At 38.2% G+C, this 19,069-nt stretch overlaps 1 protein-coding gene across 1 annotated transcript in view; it reads left to right on the top strand.

Moving 5' to 3' along the window:
- The window catches only part of EEIG2 (EEIG family member 2), a 102,210-nt gene extending 86,137 nt beyond the window's left edge, over window positions 1-16,073 (top strand). Inside the window, exons 6-11 of the mRNA XM_068538093.1 lie at window positions 3,424-3,527; window positions 6,847-6,942; window positions 7,385-7,574; window positions 7,679-7,806; window positions 8,614-8,683; window positions 14,656-16,073. Coding sequence (XP_068394194.1) covers window positions 3,424-3,527; window positions 6,847-6,942; window positions 7,385-7,574; window positions 7,679-7,806; window positions 8,614-8,683; window positions 14,656-14,698 — 631 coding nt within the window. The 3' untranslated portion in view covers window positions 14,699-16,073. The remainder of the gene's footprint in view (window positions 1-3,423; window positions 3,528-6,846; window positions 6,943-7,384; window positions 7,575-7,678; window positions 7,807-8,613; window positions 8,684-14,655) is intronic.
- The last annotated feature ends 2,996 nt before the right edge of the window (window positions 16,074-19,069 follow it).

Genomic DNA, 19,069 nt, shown 5'->3' on the forward strand with positions numbered 1-19,069 from the left:
TCAGTTATGTATATTTTTTCATATTATTTTCCATTATAGGTTATTATTAGATATTGTATATAATTCCCTGTGCTATACAGTAAATTCTTGATGCTTATCTATTTAATGTATAGTAGTTTGTGTCTGTTAATCCCATACTCCTAATTTATCCCTCCCTTTCCCCTTTGGTAACCATAAGTTTGTTTTCTATGTCTGTGAGTCTCTTTCTGTTTTATATATAGATTCATTGTATTATTTTTTTGACTGCACATTTAAATGATATAATGTTTGTCTTTGTCTGACTTACTTCACTAAGTGTAATATTCTCCAGGTTCATCCATGTTGCTGCATATGGCAATATTTCATTTTTTTATGGCTGAGTAATATTCTATTTTATATATATATATATATATATATATATATATACCACATCTTCTTAAGCCAGTCATCTGTTGACGGGCACTTGGGTTGTTCCCATGTCTTGGCTATTATGAATAGTGCTGCTGTGAACTTTGGGGTGCTTATTATGTCGGAGAATGTTTTGCCTATGTTCTCTTCTAGGAGTTTTATGGCATCATGTCTTATATTTAGGTCTTTAAACCATTTTGAGTTTATTTTTGTATATGGTGTGAGGCAGTATTCTAATTTCATTGATTACATGTAGCTGTCCAGCTTTCCCAACACCACTTGTTGAAGGGACTGCCTTTTTTCCATCATATATTGTTGTCTCCTTTGTCAGGTTAATTGACTATAAGTGTGTGGGTTTATTTCTGGGCTCTCCATTCTGTTCCATTAAATCTGTATATCTGTTTTTGTGCCAGTACCACACTGTTTTGATTACTGTAGCTTTGTAGTATAGTCTGAAGTCTGGAAGGGTTATGCCTCCACCTTTGTTCCTTTTTCACAGGATCACTTTGGCAATTCTGGGTCTTTGTGGTTCCATATAAATTTTAGGAGCATTTGTTCTAGTTCTGTGGAAAATGTCATGGGTGGGACTTCCCTGGTGGTGCAATGGTTAAGAATCTGCTTGCCAATGCAGAGGACACAGGTTCTAACCCTGGTCCAGGAATATCCCACATGCTGCGGAGCAACTAAGCCCATGCAGCACAACCACTGAGCCTGTGCTCTAGAGCCTGTGAGCCACAACTACTGAGCCCATGTGCCACAACTACTGAAGCCCGCGCGCCTAGAGCCCATGCTCTGCAACAAGAGAAGCCACCGCAATGAGAAGCCTGCACACCGCAACGAAGAGTAGCCCCTGCTCACCACAGCTAGAGAAAGCCTGTGCACAGCAACGAAGACCCAATGCAGAAAAGGGAACCCTCTTGCACTGTTGGTGGGAATGTAAATTGATACAGCCACTATGGGGAACAGTATGGAGGTTCCTTAAAAAACTAAAAATAGAACTGCCATACAATCCAGCAATCCCACTACTGGGCATATACCCACAGAAAATCATTATTCAAAAAGACACATGCACCCCAATGTTCATTGCAGCACTATTTGCAATAGCCAGGTCATGGAAGCAAACTAAATGCCCATCAACAGACGAATGGATAAAGAAGATGTGGTACATATGTACAGTGGAATATTACTCAGCCATAAAAAGGAACGAAATTGGGTCATTTGTAGAGACATGGATGGACCTAGAGACTGTCATACAGAGTGAAGTAAGTCAGAAAGAGAAAAACAAATATATATTAACACATATATGTGGAATCTAGAAAAATGTCACAGATGAACTGGTTTGCAAGGCAGAAATAGAGACACAGATGTAGAGAACAAACATATGGACACCAAGCGGGGAAAGCAGGGTGGGTGGTGGTGGGATGAATTGGGAGATTGGGATTGACATATATACACTAACATGTATAAAATAGATAGCTAATAAGAACCTACTGTATAAAATAAATAAAATAAAATTCAAAAAAATTAATTAATTTTTAAAAAATCCATTAAAAAAAAAAGAAAGAAAATGTCATGGGTATTTTGATAGGGATTGCTTTAAATCTATAGATCACTTTGGGTAGTATGGCCATCTTAACAATATTCTTCCAATCCAAGGGCATGGGATGTCTTTCCATTTCTTTGAATCATCTTCAGTTTCCTTTATCAATGTTTATAGTTTTCAGCATATAAGTTGTTCACCTCTTTGGTTAAATTTATTCCTAGGGTTGTTTTTTTTGTTTTTCTTTTTACCCAGTTTTAAACGGGATTGTTTTTTTCACTTTCTCTTTCCTATATTTCATTGTTAGTGTAAAGAAATGCAACTGATTTCTGTATATTAATCTTGTATCCTGCTACCTTTGAATTCATTTATTTGTTCTAATAGTTTTTGTGTGGAGACAGAGGCAATATCTAGGATTCTAATTTTGGTGACCTTTGGATTATAATGGCATTCGCAGAGAAGGGGAATATAGGAAGAAAACAGATTTGGGGAAAGAGTATGAGTTTAGTTGGACAAAAACTTGCAGGATAAATAGCCTGCATATCCCAATAGGATACGCAGTTTTGAAATTTAGGAGACCCTGGGATAGGAATAATCTATCAATTAAATAGGTTTAATGGCAGTCTTAAATGTCTATATTCCCAAGGACCTGAATAGCCTGAATTGAACTAATACAGTAAGATTTTAAGAATTGCCACATAAATGGATCAACTTCATGATCCCCCTTCAACCGCCTTCCTATTTTATTTCAGGTGACCAAGGGATAGTCTCTAGGAAGATGTGATTTTCCTCTCAGTAACCAACTCAAAAGATTAAGGATGTTCTCTTAAAAAAAAAAAGTTCTTAGAACTCAATCTTGCCCCTCCCTGCTTCACACCTTCTACATGGAGATGGGAGTCTTGAATGAGCCAGTGAAAATCTATCCATCATCTACTCCCAGAGAATCCAGCCCAAAATATCAAATCTAAACAACTGCGGCTCTTTATAGACTCTCCCTGGGGCAGGCGGACTGTTTACAGGGAAGAAGGAAAAAGATAAAATCATGGATAATTTAAGTTAACGGAGCCAACAAGAGATCTTAGGCACCGGAGCCGGAGGCATGAGGTATCCCCTCCAGCCTCAGCTGCCAAGGGGCTTGTGCCACCACCTCCATCTCACAGAAACATCCCTGCCTGGCCTGCGAGTAGAGCTGACGAAGCGCCCTCCACCGACACTGCTGAGAACATACCTCCTCTCTTTTCCCGAAGCAGTGCCCTTTCTGGTCTCACTTTTTTTGTTGTGTAAAAACCCGTTTTTCCCCAGTGAATTTTATTCAGGTTTTGAGGATGTTCATACATTATTTGTTGATTTTTGTCACTTTCATCCTCAAGGAGGCAACATCACCAGGCACCTTACTAAGGCTGTGTAGTAACTACACAACCAATCTCTTAACAATATTTCAAACTTTCAGATTCACCAGAAATCAAGTTCTGACCCTTAGAAATGTTTATTTACAGGCCTCCTTCTACATCAATGTCTATACCAATTGCTGGTGAATCTGAATCTCTGGAAGAAGATAGAAAAGGTGGAGAGACTCTCAAAATTCATCTTGGGATAGCAGGTATGGATGTGTCGCTTACTGGTTTTTCAGTTTGTGAGAAACAGTACTACCCTAAAAGTTTCCCAACGTCCCTCCCAGATTTAAAATTCTGTGGGTATATATGACTTGAAATGGGCCAATAATTATCAGCAGTTTCAATTATGCAATTTTTGTTTAAGCCAATGCTTCATTTTGTCTAAAGGGCGTGTTATCCTCTGACCGATTAAAAGCTAAATGTTGCAGTGACACTCCCACCCCTGCCACTGTATGCCTCTACTCCCCACAGAACGACAGGACACAACAGGATTGTTCCCGTTCCACATGCCCAGCAACTTCTGCCAGTCACCTCTCAGGTGGTGCTTCTCTTCCATGAATCACGTACCCTCTGTCATTGGTTCCCAAACATTAGTGCACATCAGAATCACCTGGTGGCTTGTTAAACCATAGATTGCTGACACTGCAGCCAGAGTTTTTGATTAAGTAAATCTAGGTTGGGGCCTGAAAACTGCATGACTAAGTTCCCAGGTGATGCTGCTGGGCGCCAGGCCACACCTCGGGGGCCACTTCTCCAGGCAAACACCTGGTCGTAGGCTGCTCCCCGGGCTAAAAGCAGGTGGGGGAATGTCAAGTTGGCTGGGGAAAAAAGCATTTATGAGCTTCCTTTTTTCTCCCACACCGTGTGACCGGGTTTATTATTTGAAAGAATGAAAAGAAAGGTGTAGTGACGTGATTCACATTTTCACCACTTTTCAGATTGCAAAGATAAGATTTCTTATGCATAATAAGGATTCTCAAATTTCCTGATTTGGGATCAGTGAATCCTTTGTGTACTTTTAACTCTTCCATTAGCTCCTTGTCTTCAGTATTTAAATATTATGAATTCTTTCTCATGTTGGAAACCAAACACTCATTAGCCCTACATCCTTCTCTATCTACTGCTCTCCCATAGGCACGTGCTCTCCTTCCCCCACCATCCCCCGCCCTCTTTCTCTCAGACTTGTTATAACCAAACTTCTAGGAAGAATGTACTGCCCATTTATTCCTAAACACATGTGTGGTCTGGCTTCTGCATTCTGCCCTCTCTTGATGATGTCTCCAAGAACATGACTGTCAAATCCTGTGGGCATTTTTTTCTGCTCTCATCTGAATAAATTGGCCATTTATTCTTTCTGGAAGCTTTCTCTTCCCTTGGCTCCCACCTCTTTGCTCTAGCTTCTCAGAGGCTTCTTTATCTTCTTCCACCTTCCTGTTAAAATATCGTTACTCTCCAGGATTTGGTTCCCTCCACTCACTCTCCCTGGGTGATGGCATCTGTACCTGGGATTTAACTATCACACAAATGTAAATGTGATCATGTAAATATGAGTTAATATGTTTGATTTACAAATTCGTGTTGCCTCCAGGCCTCCATCCTGACCACAGGCACATATTTCCAAATGCTTTTTGGAAAGGTCCACTTTATGTCACATTAGACTGAAACCCATCTGTTTATCTTTTTTTTCTCAGCAAGCTTCTAAGTTCTTCGTGATCAGGTCTTAATTTTTCTTTGTATCAACAGCATGATGGCCAGGGACACAGTAGAAATTCCATGAATAGTGAATGGGTGTCCTCAGGTGTCTCAGATTCCACATACCCAGCACGCCGTCTTCCTAACTCTTGCCCCTGTATTTTCTGTTGCAGTTATCCTGGCACACACTTCTAGTTAGTAATTAAGTACTGTCACTTGTGCCTGCTCAACATCTCGCAGCTGAATTATTATGAAAGTCTTCCCTCCTTCACCCCCTGTTCATCCTGCTGCCAAAGTGATCTTCCCAAAATGTCAATCTGGTCAAGTCACACCCTTTCTTAAAGCCATTGAATTATTTCCTTCCTTAAACCCATAGGAGAAGGTCCTTCATTATCAGGCATCTGCTCGTCTCTCTCTTTCCTTCCATCATCTACACCATTACCCTATATGCCAACTTTACCAACCTGTTTGCTTTCCTACAGACAAGGCATGCTTTTCCCTATGCTTTTCCCTGCCTAGGCTAGCCGAGAAATTCCTATGCATTGTTAAAGACCTGGAGTTAACCTCCTCTATGAAGTCGTTCCTTCATTACCAAGTAGTGTTCGACGCATTTGTCCTTTGGAGCTCTTGATAGCTTCTTTTTGGTGCTTGTATTTTGGTACTTGCCACGTTGTATTATAACTGCTTCTACTCTAAACTGTGAAGCATATATTTTATCTTATTTATTTTGTACCCCTATATCTTGTACAGTATTGGGCCCTGACCTGGTAAGAGCTTAATAAATATTTATTGAATGAATACATTTTGAAAACCAGTAAATAAATGGATGAATTAAGATCTGAGCCAATGCTAGGAGTAAAGTATATAACTCTTGATATGAACCAACTCTTTTAGTTCAGAATTTGCTGTGGCCAAACATTTGGGCTTAGGACCCCTGTCAAGCAGGGCTAGGGATGCTGGTTTGGATTTGTACCTTACAGTCTGTCCAGAAATGAGAAACCCTTTGCAGAAGGGCCAGGTCGCTCCAGTAGCTTACTTATTTGGCAGCATTTGTTGGCCCATCTGTGTTCAATATCATTTATAGAACTGCTGCTATAATTGCTGTGTTACTCAGTTGGTTTCCTTTTGCCTCTAAGTGAAAAACAGTTCTAGTTTCCAAATATTTCACCCTAATGAAAATGGTCACAGTTCTGCATTCTGTGGAAGAAGCCTAGTTCTGGAAGTACATAATTGGCATCTGGAATATGCACATTATTAGGAAAATAATAGAAATAGCTTTGACACTGCTTTTTTTGTACATTTACTTTGAAACTGAATACTATAATCAACTTCTGAAGAACCTTATTCTCAGTGCTACATCACACGCTGTGTTGATGTAAACCACAGACATCTGTCCAAATTATAGCCTAGCACCAGCATCACTAACACAAAAGTACCAAAGTGCTCTTTAGTCTACTGTCGTGATGGATTTGGGGAGCAAGATTTCCTCAAAAACCAACCAAAAACCTGGCAATTTTGTGAGAATTTATAAGAATCCATCTGACTCCTTTATATAAGAGAAATACTAAATATAAAAACTGAAATAGTTTTATTTAAGATAGAATGCTATTAAATCTTATGAAAAGTACTATAGCACTTCAGTAAACTGAGGTATTTAAGTTCTTTGCACAGTATTTCTTGCAGCACAGTTGTTTACATTGTACTGATTTAAAGGGATTTCTTTCACTCTGTAACTTGATAATGAACTTAGTTTCTAAAATACATAGATTATAATACAAATCGACCATTGACTTGTTGACAGTAATAGTAACATTATGTTACGACGTATTGCAGATCTCTCAGCAAAGAGTGCCTCTGTTCCAGATGAACTTGGTGCCTGTGGACATTCTAGAACATCAAGCTATGCAAGCCAGCAGTCAAAAGTATCAGGTAGAGGCTGAGTGAAGTTGAATTGCTCTGAAGGGACTTGGAATTGCTATGGTGCGGGAGGAGAATGTTTGGTTGCAGTGTGTGGGTTTTTTTGTTTTTTTTTTTAATAAATTTATTTATTTATTTTTGGCTGTGTTGGGTCTTCGTTTCTGTGTGAGGGCTTTCTCTAGTTGCGGCGAGCGGGGGCCACTCTTCATCGCAGTGCGCGGGCCTCTCACTATCGCGGCCTCTCTTGTTGCGGAGCACAAGCTCCAGACACGCAGGCTCAGTATTTGTGGCTCACGGGCCTAGTTGCTCCGCGGCATGTGGGATCTTTCCAGACCAGGGCTCGAACCCGTGTCCCCTGCATTGGCAGGCGGATTCTCAACCACTGCACCACCAAGGAAGCCCTGCAGTGTGTGTTTGATACTAGTGTTACATCCAGAGTGATTTTCTCTCACAGGATATAGCTCTTGCCACTCCCGGTCATCTAGTTTCTCTGAGCTCTGCCACAGGAGAAATACCTCAGTGGGAAGTACATCAACAGGAATTGAAAGTATTCTAGAGCCATGTGATGAAATTGAGCAAAAGATAGCTGGACCAAATCTTGATACAGCTGATAAAGAAGATGCAGCTTCGGAAACACTCAACAGGTATCATTTTGGTCTCAGTTTAAATGGAAAAAAGAAAAAAAAAAAACACTTTTTTTTCATAACATAATAAAAAAGGAGGAAATTTTTAAAAATTATTTTCAAAGATGCCCAGTGAAACAAGATTCTGTAGAATCTCAGCTGAAGCGAGTTGATGACACCAGAGTGGATGCAGATGATATTGTGGAGAAAATATTACAAAGTCAAGACTTCAGCCTAGATTCCAGTGCAGAAGGTGTGTAGATAACCATTAAGTATATATGGATGTACGTGACCGTGACCCGGGTTTGTATAATCAATGTGGTCAGCAGTAAAGAGTCAGTACATTATGATACTGAGTGTTGGGTATTTGTAAAATAAATTTCACACCCATAAAAATCTGAAGATAACTTTTTAGTTCATTTGTTAATGGATATTAAATTTGGAAAAGAATTAACTTTAGTTTAAAAATATGAATTTTAAAGAAAACTTTTATTGTATTTTTTAACTATGCATCAATGTCTGCCATGATTATATACCTTATGACAGATATCTACATCTGCTTTGTCATAACTGGGCATAAGTACCTCAAGTCACTGTTGCAATTTGGAAGGTTAGGTGGTGATCTTAAAGTGATAGTGAGTAACAGAATGCCTCATTCTCTCCTTAGCATTTTCACTGAAACTGAAAATTTACATGCCACCAATTTGAAAGTTATAATTATTCATGCTGGTGTGAATAGAGAGCAGTTAACAATGGACTTAGTTTCGTTATGTAACTGGTTGTAAAGAGAAATAATTAAACCCTACTTGAGGAAATTTGTAGGAACAGCTGTCTTCTTTACTCGGCTTTAAGAAAAACAGCTTTAAGAAAGTTAACAAGAAGTAACTATTAGGATGTCTTTTAAACTGCCTGCTTTAAAACATGTATGTAGTTCTTTTTTTAAGTTTTTATTTCTTTAACAAAACTGAAATGTAAAATGTGAATTTATTATAATATGAATATTATTTGACAATAATCTAATAATTGTACCTGTAACAAATATTGTAAATGTGTATTGCAGAAGAAGGACTGAGGTTATTTGTGGGTCCTGGGGGAAGTACAACCTTTGGCAGTCATCATCTTCCAAACAGGTATGTAGTCCAAAGAGTATCTTACTAAAATAAAGAATAGACTGACTTTTTCTTTTAAATGCTCATGAGTGGAAGATGAAGGTTACAAAGTTTGTATTAGATTGAGGCTAGAAAGCACAATATTAGTAGTTCCATGAGAAGAATTACAGCTCTTAGTGTAGCTCTTAGTTTTCCTTATCCTGAATATGTTTGAAATTGTATTTTATAAGTTTATTTGTTGACTTCCTTAGATGTATTTTTAGAATGTATTAGTAGAGAACTGGTAGAGCACCGGGCAAGCTGCAGTATAAAAAGGACATTTAGAAAAGAGTTCTTAGTCTGATATCTTAGAGCAAAGCAAAATTATATTTTCAATCAGGGATCTTGTCTGTTATGAGCAGTTACACAACCACTCAGTAGCAGACATTGATATTAATCTTTTTTGTACTCTCTTTTCTGCGCCCCACTAGAACCTAACATACATATTAAGAAAAATAAGTTCGGAAAACTAATCTTCATGTTGGTAGTTATTTAGATTCAGATGAGGAAAAGGCAGCTGCCAGACTTAGCATTCTGGTTCCCAGCACTGCAGCAGATGATAGTGAGCACAGATGCTGAGGACACCTGAGAAATTCTGATCACTCCACTGCTTCCCCACAGCCTGATCCCTCTGCACCCAGTACCCAGTATTTCTGTGGAGTATTTATGTAGAATTCCAGTACAGCGACAGTCTAAGTCAGAGTTGCAGGGGGAGGGAGCCCCCTTGGTCCAAGACAGTTATTTTATTCTCTAATGCTCAAAACCAGAAAGAACGTTTAATTCATTTCTTCTACCAATACTCATTTTATTGAGTGCCTCCTATGCGTCCAGCACATTGCAGGGCCCGAAGGATACAAAGGAGCCAACACCTACATCAGCAACTAACTACCTTCAGACGTGATAGGTGGGAATAAAAAGGTGCTGTGGAGGAGGAGTTAATTTGAAAAGAGGTTTATGAGGAGTAACACAATTTAGACCTTTTGTAACTTTCATTTACTTATCCACTTATTAAATTCAGTAACAATTTATTGGGCCAACTTGTGGGTAAGGGTGCAAAGAAGAAAGACCCAGCTCTTACCCTCAGCTAGATTATAGTCTAGCATGTGAGTTTGGAAAATTACAGCCCGTGGGCCCTGTTGGCTCACTGCCTATTTTTGTAAACAAAGTTTTATTGGAATACAACCCACCCGTTTATGCATTGTCTAAACATATTGTCTGAATTGGCTGCTTTGTGCTACAGTGGGAGCCATGAGCAGTATAACAGAGACTGTGTGGCCCTCCTAAGATATTTGTTATCTGACCCTTTCTAGCAGGTGAGATAGACAAATAAACTAAATTTTATAGTAGTATGATAAATTCTATAATATAGAGAAGTAGAGGAAACTCTGAGATGGCACCTCACTCAGACAGAGAAAGCTTCCTGGAAAAGTTGACACTTGAAGAGGGTCTTTGGGAGAATAAAAGATAAGTGAGCGGTTACGAAGGGGGTATGTGGAAGACAGATATTCCTGGTAGTAGGAACAAATAGAAGGAACTTAACAGGCATAATAATTATATAATTATATAATAGTGAATATATAATAATTATAGGCAATACTTATTGAACTTTTATTAGTTATGTGCTGAGCACCATGTGTATGTTTCATTCAATTCTCATCTCTTTCAATACTCAAAAAAATACTATTATTAGTTTTTTGTTTTTTGTTTTTTAATTTTTTTTTAAATTTATTTATTTATCTATTCATGGCTGTGTTGGGTCTTCGTTTCTGTGCGAGGGCTTTCTCTAGTTGCGGCAAGCGGGGGCCACTCCTCATCGCGGTGCGCGGGCCTCTCACTATCGTGGCCTCCCTTGTTGGGAGCACAGGCTCCAGACGCGCAGGCTCAGTAATTGTGGCTCACGGGCCTAGTTGCTCTGCGGCATGTGGGATCTTCCCAGACAAGGGCTCGAACCCGTGTCCCCTGCATTGGCAGGCAGATTCTCAACCACTGCACCACCAGTGAAGCCCCTATTATTAGTTTTTTAAAAGAGGAAACAAAGATAAAAAGAGGTTAAGGAAGTTTACCCAAGGAAGGCCTTAAAGCTAGTAAGTGTTAAAACCAAGATCATACCCATGTCTCTTGAGTCTAAAGCCCATTCATTGTACTTAATCATTTTACCTTACTGGCTTATGAATAATATCACCTACTTAGAGAATGCCCATAAACAGGTTTTTCTAAGGAGGTGGGGCATGTGAAATGGAGTTGTGGGACATGAGGCTGGGAAGTATCTTGAAGACAGGTTGTAAAGGGCCTCCGTCACCATAACAAAATGTTTACCCTTCTTGTGTACACTGGGGAGCCATTGGTCATTCTTCAGCAGGGAACTGACCTATCAGATTGGCATTTTAGAAAAGTAACTGGACATAATTTTGAGGGTAGATAGGAGCAGGGAAAGGCTAGTAGCAGGGAACAGGTAGAAGAATGACATTTGTAAGGACAGTGATATGTATGGTAGAGAAAATGTGTTTTTGAGTTAAAGAGACAGGTTCACATCTTAACCAGACCACTTTGGGAGTAAATCATTTAACTTCAGTTGAACTTAACTCTGTTGAAAAATGTGATCATATGCCTACTTCATGGAGTTGTTTTAAAGTATAAATGACATGATATACTCAGTAAGCCCTAGCTAGTATTATTTTAGGTGGAGAAACTGCAAAAGCTACAGTTCCAACCAAAAGGAACCAAAGTAAGAAACGCATGGGCTATCTCATTAGACTGCTCAGGGTCCAGTCATAGCTCTTCCACTATTGACTTTACAGTGTTAGTAAACTCTTTGTAAGCCTAATTTTCCTCACCTGTAAAATGGGAATGATAAATAAGTTACGTAACTCAGGATTTTTGTGAGGGTTAGGTTAGATCATTTATGTAAAGTTATTTAGCACAGTACCTGGCACATAAAAAGTTCTCAATATATGCTAGCTATTTGTGTTGTTACTCAGAGAAAAGAAAGATAATTTCTAGTTGAGAGAGAATCTAGAACCTAGGATATAAAGGCATTTATCTAGTTAAGAATTCTGGCTCCTGTCCTCCTTCCAAGTGAATGTTTAAAAAAATCACCCAATACATGAAAGCCTAAAGGGACAATTAGGGGTTGAAGTAGATTCATATTACATGCTGAAGAATGTCAGAAACAGTGTGTCATGGTGAAAGGAGGATAGGCCATGGAGTCAGATATGGGTTCTGTTCCTGGCTTAGCCATAATTACCCAGCTTAGCCATGATCTTGACGTATTGCATCTCTCACTTGCTACTAAAAAGACAGCTGCATCCCTGGGAGAACAACACACGCTCTGGAGTGGGCTGCCTGAGTTCAGTCCCAAGCTCCACCATTTATTAGCTGTGTGTCTTTGGTAAGTTACTTCACTTCTCTCTGCCTCAGTGTCCTCACCTGTAAAATAGTGATGATAATAGAACCCACCTCATAAGAGTTAATACTGTTAAAATTAAACGAGGGAAGACATGGTAATGCTTAGGACAAAATCTGGTATGCAGTAAACACTCAAGTACTTTATATATACTAATTAAAGGTCTGTCTTTCAGAGTTCTTATGGCAGTTAATTTGAACTGTCCAGCAAGTATTTGTACACATAGGCTCTCCATAAATAGTGGGTATTCATCAGAGAAGCTAATGTGTTAGTGTTAGATCCATTATGTAAGATAAACAAGTAGCACAGGATGAAACCAGAATCATTTACCTAGGGCACAGAAGAGGCACAAGAACCACAGTTCCAAAAGGGAACCTGTGAGATTGAAGAGAACAGGGCAACAAGTGATAGAGACTTGGGGAGGACTGTTTGCAGTAATCCATTTTAAGTCTAGTGGATACAGCCTGGCCAGCTCAGGGCTGCTTACAGAACCCTGCATGTACCTCCTTGCTTGCCTTTGGGACATCTCATTTCTGACAAGGAGTCTGCTTTCATTTCTACTTTTATTCCTCTGTGATTTATCTTTCATCTCTGACTGCTTTTAAGCTTTTCTCTTTACCTCTGGTTTTTAGCAGTTTGGTTATGATGTGCCTTGGCGTGTTTTTCTTTGTGTTTATTCTGCTTAGGGTTCATTGAGCTTCTTGAATCTGTGGGTTTCCAATTTTCATCAAAATTGGAAATTCTGCAGCCATTATTTTTCTCCACTCCTTCTGGTACCCCGGACTTAAAAATTGTAGCTCCTGCATCCCTGAGCTCTGACCTGAGTCCTCCACTGACAGAGACCACCTAGTTGTATCTGGTCTTACTGATCTCTGGCATACTCAGAGTGAAACGTCAGGTAGTAGTCCCTGACATCTTGACAAATGAGGAGATAGGTGCCTGGTGATAACTTTAAGCAGTAATACCCTCCCACCATGCAATACCACTTTCGCTTTCCTCCTAATCACTCAGGAGGGGTCAGTGAAAGAGTAGAATGATCCTCATCCAAAAATAAATCCAGCTCCCTCAAAAAGACACTGTGTTTACAGGCTTATAGAAAACCTTTATCAGGGGAGTTTGGGGGTTTTTTGGTTTGGTTTGGTTTGGTTTGGTGTTTTTTTTTTGTTTGTTTGTTTGTTTGGGTTTTTTTGCCGTGCTGCAAGGCTTGCAGGATCTTAGTTCCACAACCAGGGATTGAAATTGAACCCGCGCCCTTGGCAGTGAAAGCGTGGAGTCCTAACCACTGGACTGCCAGGGAATTCCCAGTTTGGATGTTTTGAGCACTACCTGCCCTGGACTCCTTATATGGTGCCCTGCAATAAACACTGCACTTTCCTTCAGCACCAAAAAAACAAAAACAAAAACCTTATCCTCCCAGACCAAGAAACAATAGACGGAACATGTGTTCATTCCATTATAACGTAAGGCCAAGGTACCAGGTGAATCGACAATAGAAAAAAAAAAAACCTGTTGATGAGGTCTTTACTTAATTTAAGTATTTCTAAGTACTTTATTCACAAAGCTTGCAAATTTTAAGTCTTCTAGTATTCTCCATATCTCATTAATAGAGGTCAGTTAGTACCTGGCATATTAGGGCAAAGGCTAAGCTGCTATAATAAAGAGACCCAAAAATAAAATGGCCAGCCTGGAGGGACCGCTTTGCCCCAGAAATGATTCATTGATGCAGGCAAAATGATGTCCATTTTGTCCTCCACCATCCTCCTCACCTGTGTTATCAAAATTGCTACCAGTCCTAGGCAAGCAATGTCCCTTTAAAGCAGGTGAGGCAGAAGTTGGCATATCTCCATTCACATTCCCTGGGGGTGAAACTTAGTCACAAGGCCACACCTGTAGACAAAGGAGTTCAGGAAATGTGGTCTCTAACCAAGCAGGCTGTCCCTAGCTAAAACCATGGGAAAGGGGAGAGTAGATGTGGGAGGACAGCCAGCAGTCCGACAAACCAAGCTCGTGAAGAAATAAAGCCCTCTTCAAGATCATTTTCCCTTTTAATCTGCATTAGCATAGATATAATTTACAATACTGACCACTTACAAAGACATTTGCATTTGACTAAAATAATTTTTGCGCTTCCTAGTTAAGTACGTTAAGACGCCACACTACTAATGCAACTAAAAACTATCATCCATTAAGTCAGTGCAAGGCCTGAACTGCTAGAGTCAATATATGCTCCTGGATAAGACCGATTTTAGGATTTATATATAAACATGTTTGCCACAGTGTGTTGATAGGTAAGAATTTGGAAACATTACTAGATTACTGTGGAAATAAGTATGAGGTGATCAGGGACTAGACTAATCCCAGTGTATCAATTATAAACATTCAATACTTCAAGTACTTTCTCTCTGTGATACCTAATATAAACCTTGTGGATATCAAATCAAGTAGAAAATGCCTAATGCACTATCTCTTTGGGGACAAAGTTAACTGGAACAATCTCAAACACTACAGCTCACAAGTTTGAAGTTTTGTTTTGTTTTTTCCCTACTTTTAGGGTGGGGTCTGGAGCTTATGAACAAGTTGTGATCAAACGCTAGAAATCAAGCTGGTGAACTGAAGCTTCCCTGGGGGTTTAAGATGTGGGCAGTTGAGCTGTCAAGGCACTTTATTCAAGCACTTATGAGAAAGTGAACCTATTAGAAAAAAATGAAGCATGTTCATCTATCAAGAGGAAAGCCAACACTGATTTCTTCTCTGAAGGTGCCCACCACTCTCCTTTCTCACCCACCAACAGGGAACATCGGAATGGTAGTATCAGGGCAGTGTGCCACGTGTGCTTATAGGTACACAGCTTCTGTGGTCACTGCACATAATGATGAAAAGCCTGCTTTTTTTTTCAAAACATCCAGTGGGAAAAACAGCACTATACATCTGATTATAATTTTAGTGTTGAAGTGTAAAACCTGTGATAGAAGTGCTTGACTGATTTGGGCTCTAATTTTTTAATTTTATGTTTGAGAGACAATAAGTGAAAATAATTTAAATTCTATAAATTTTGCCAAGAATAGATATAATTCCTGTGAAGGAAATCTTCCATATTATACTATCACGGTATTGTACTAAGTTCATTCACTCTTTTTGATGCAATATTTGATATAAAATGTGGGTGTTCGTGATTTGGGAAAGTGTTATACTACATTTTAAACATGTAAAATGCTTAATTCTAAATGTATTAGTCATAAATTGAATAACAAGTGTGAGTTATTTAAGTCTGAGATACGTGAATGGGTATAATGCTATTATTATGCAGTATGTGTCATTACTTGTTAATATTAGATGAGCTACAGAACTCCCACTAGCACTATATGAGAGACCGAAGTTTAAGACTCCATATGTTAGGCTACCATAAGGCACCCTAATGTAAGAGCTCTGTTAACTAACAGAATAATATCTGATGGTGTCAGGAGTCAAAATTTAGAACAACAGGAGGAAAATTGTGATATGGTCAGAAACAGAGCTGCCTTTTCTCTGTAAGTTCAGGCTTACATGAAACTGAAAATTATTCCAAGGAGGTAGTGGATAAAGGACAGGGGACAGCCGCTTGACATCACTGACATGGACCCATGGTTTTCTGTTTTCTTCTTTACTGTATCAGAAATTAGTTATTTTGAGGCAAGAATAGAATATAACATACATCAAGTAGAGCTTTTAAAATAAGAATATCTGATCTGGATCCAGTTAAATAGCACAGCAGATAAACCTTAAGAGTTTTTCTGGTCTTACATGACAGTGTCTGTATGAAAAGATCTTAATTTTCTTGGAATCACTCAGTCACTGAAGAAAAATGTTGATTCTGTAGAACCAGTAATTCCCAGTCCTTACTTTCAAAACCGTATCCAAGAAATGTGGTGTGTTAGAATTACTTTGGTCTAATATTTCCATGTTGGCAAAGTAAGAGGGAAAAATATATTATTTTTTTAATTTATTTTTAATATCCAGATTTAGAGGTTTGAAAATTTTTGAATAGTTCATGTTAGGTTTTTTTTTTCTTAATATTTCAAGGATTGGGTATTCCACATTAATTCAATACTACTTTTATAAATAGATTCTGATATTTTTTTAAAGAGATAACACCCCATTTTAGAATATCTTGAATGTTGAAAGATAGGATTTTCTGACTCATTAGTCTTGCTTTCTTATTTTTTAAGATTTGATTTGAAGAAAAAAGTGACCTGAACATTTTAGTCTAACCAAGGAAAATATTACCTTAATGTTTGTAAAGACTTGCCGTCTGCGAATAAACAGGTGAATTGATCCATTCGTTATATATCATGGGAAGAAAAAAACAATCAAAGAAAGTTTTTAATAGAGATGTGAAGATATTGTTTAGAGAGATATTTATTATGATATCTTAAAAACATATTTTTCTATTTTCAAAGTATTATTTCTAGGCTATATTTTTTATTGGCACTTCTGCAGATGATTTTGCAGTTTTGAAAGTGATAATAAAAACTAGATTGTAAGTTAGGTTCAGTGAGGACATTCTTCAGATATGTAAAAGATGCTGTGATTAGGGCACTGCCCCCATCTTACTCACCCTTGGCTGCCCTTGGCCCAGTACCTTTATACAAGTCTGGCTCTTGGTATTTAAGATGATATAGCATTATTTTTTAAGAACAAAATGTGGAGAGATTTTGAAAATTGTGCCTTTATAATTTGAGCAACCACCAGATACATCTTGCTTAAGGTACTAGTAAGTATAACGTATGTTTTGATAAGTAGAAACATTAGGAAGAAAAAAGATGACAGTGTCCGCTTTCTTCAGTGAAAGTCTGGATTTATTTTATTCTATTTTGTGTTCTGTCAGCATACTTTGCAATCAGATTTCATTACAGTCCTTGAAAATATTTGTTAAAGGACCTAAGTGTCTTACTTTCTAGTTTGTCTTAGAGTATGTACTAGTAATATCTTAACCATATAGCTATTGAAAAAAATCTGCTTATTAAATACCAAGTCTACTTTTGGTTCCATTTTGAGTTTCAAAAATAAGTCTGAAAAATTAAATCTTAATAAATTTTCAACTTTTAAATATTAAATATTTTATTTTTTTAATATTAAAGCCGAATTTTAAATCACCTCATCCTGGAGAATTTGCAGATGTATAACATTTTCTTTTTCTAATCTTACCCTAGAGAAAAAAGATTCATGGTATTTTTAAAGCTAAGTATTTCTGATCAGATAATGAAGTGTCTTAAATACCTTGTTCGGGGGAAACACAGAGACCAGTCAGGAGCCCACTTCCTGTGACTTGTGCTGGTGACCAAGACTAGAGAGGATGTGAAGGGTAGCAAAGGGCAGAGAAGGCCCTGGGCCATTAGTTTACACTCTGATGGTTGACTCCCCTTTGCGATGGTGGTGGTGAAGGCTTCTACATACAGACAACTAATTTGGACTGGTACTTATAATCTGAGAAAGTCTTCACCAAGAATCCTAAAGTCCACCAACCCATTTCAGCAAAATACTATCAGAGTAATGATGTCCTAACTAGATTCTTCTGTATATGTGCTTTTTGGTTTTTTAAATGGAAACCATGAGCCACAGAGGTCCACCACTTAGCCTATTTGTTGCTAGAAGGGAAAAAAAATCTCCTACTAGCCTCCAGTCACCCACACATTCAGGTATCAATGAGTTTTAATATATTAAAACATCCAGAAGTATTTTTAGAATTTAAGATTTCCATGCTAACTAGACTACCTTACGAGTTCAAGCTGATGGTATTATTAAATACGTCGTTGAAGTTCTCCAAAGTGTTAGGCTTCCATTATATATGATAATGCTCTAAAAGACACTGGGCTCATATGACAGGGTTGCATTTTATTTTAACAGATCTTTAACTGGGGCAGTTCAGAAATTATGCTTGGTCAGTTCTCTTGGATGGTATGTCATGTTAATGTAACTGTACTAGTACTGTAGTTGAAATTGTGTTGTGCCGTTACCCATGTGTTGGCTTAGGTACTGTACATAGTCTTAATAGCTGAGATGTTAAAGAAAATGAAGTCTAAAAATACAAAGGATGAAACATGCCTATATTAACCTGTTTTAAAACTGCTTTAGATATGAAGGCCTTATTCCCTTATATATGTGACTTTTCAGAAGACAATATATACACAGTATATTCTAAATGGTCATGTGGGTGGCCTCTAGCTACTCTCCATATGACAAAACTGGCAAAATTTGTAATTTACGTGGACAACAAACTCCACATTTACAAATGTTCATGTTCATCTTATGTATATAACAATGAATTCTCTTGCTGATATTCATTGACCAAATCCCACATACAGGAAGACATTTAGGGTATATTCAGTTTGTTTTTTTGGAAATACATCTTACTTGGGGGATCACCTTCCTCTTAGACATTTATTTGGTCCTCTGGAAATTGATACAGTTGTGGGTAATCATGTAAATGTTTATGAAAAATTTTTTATTGAAGTGATTCCATTAGTATTCTAATCTCTAATACATGGAGAATGACCTTCATATTTATATATTTCTTTATTTTAACTGCCCAACTAGTAATCCAGGAAATGTTTTCCTTTTCTCTGCCAAAATTTTTTATTGTAAAATATTTGAGTAATGTAAAGGTGAATCTTATACATGTTCAATAAAAATCATATCTTAAACTTTAGAATGTTGTTTATACTTTAAAATTTCAGTTAAGATTCTGTCAGAAATCTGTCAGTTGCTTGCCAAGGAAAGAAAACCGAAGGGAAAAGACCAGCATGTAACTTCTCCCTGAGGGCTTCCCTTTATTTATGGCCAGGTAGTATAGCCAGTTTACAGGCTTGAAGGCCTCCAGTGAAAGACTTTTCTCTGAGACCTGAGGCAGCCCCTGCCATCCCGTGGGCATGGACTTTGGAGTAAGACAGACCTGAGTCTGAATTCAAACTCACCTCTGAACCTGTTTT

The sequence above is a fragment of the Eschrichtius robustus genome, chromosome 3 (genome assembly GCF_028021215.1).
Source record: "Eschrichtius robustus isolate mEscRob2 chromosome 3, mEscRob2.pri, whole genome shotgun sequence".
Classification (NCBI taxonomy): domain Eukaryota; kingdom Metazoa; phylum Chordata; class Mammalia; order Artiodactyla; family Eschrichtiidae; genus Eschrichtius; species Eschrichtius robustus.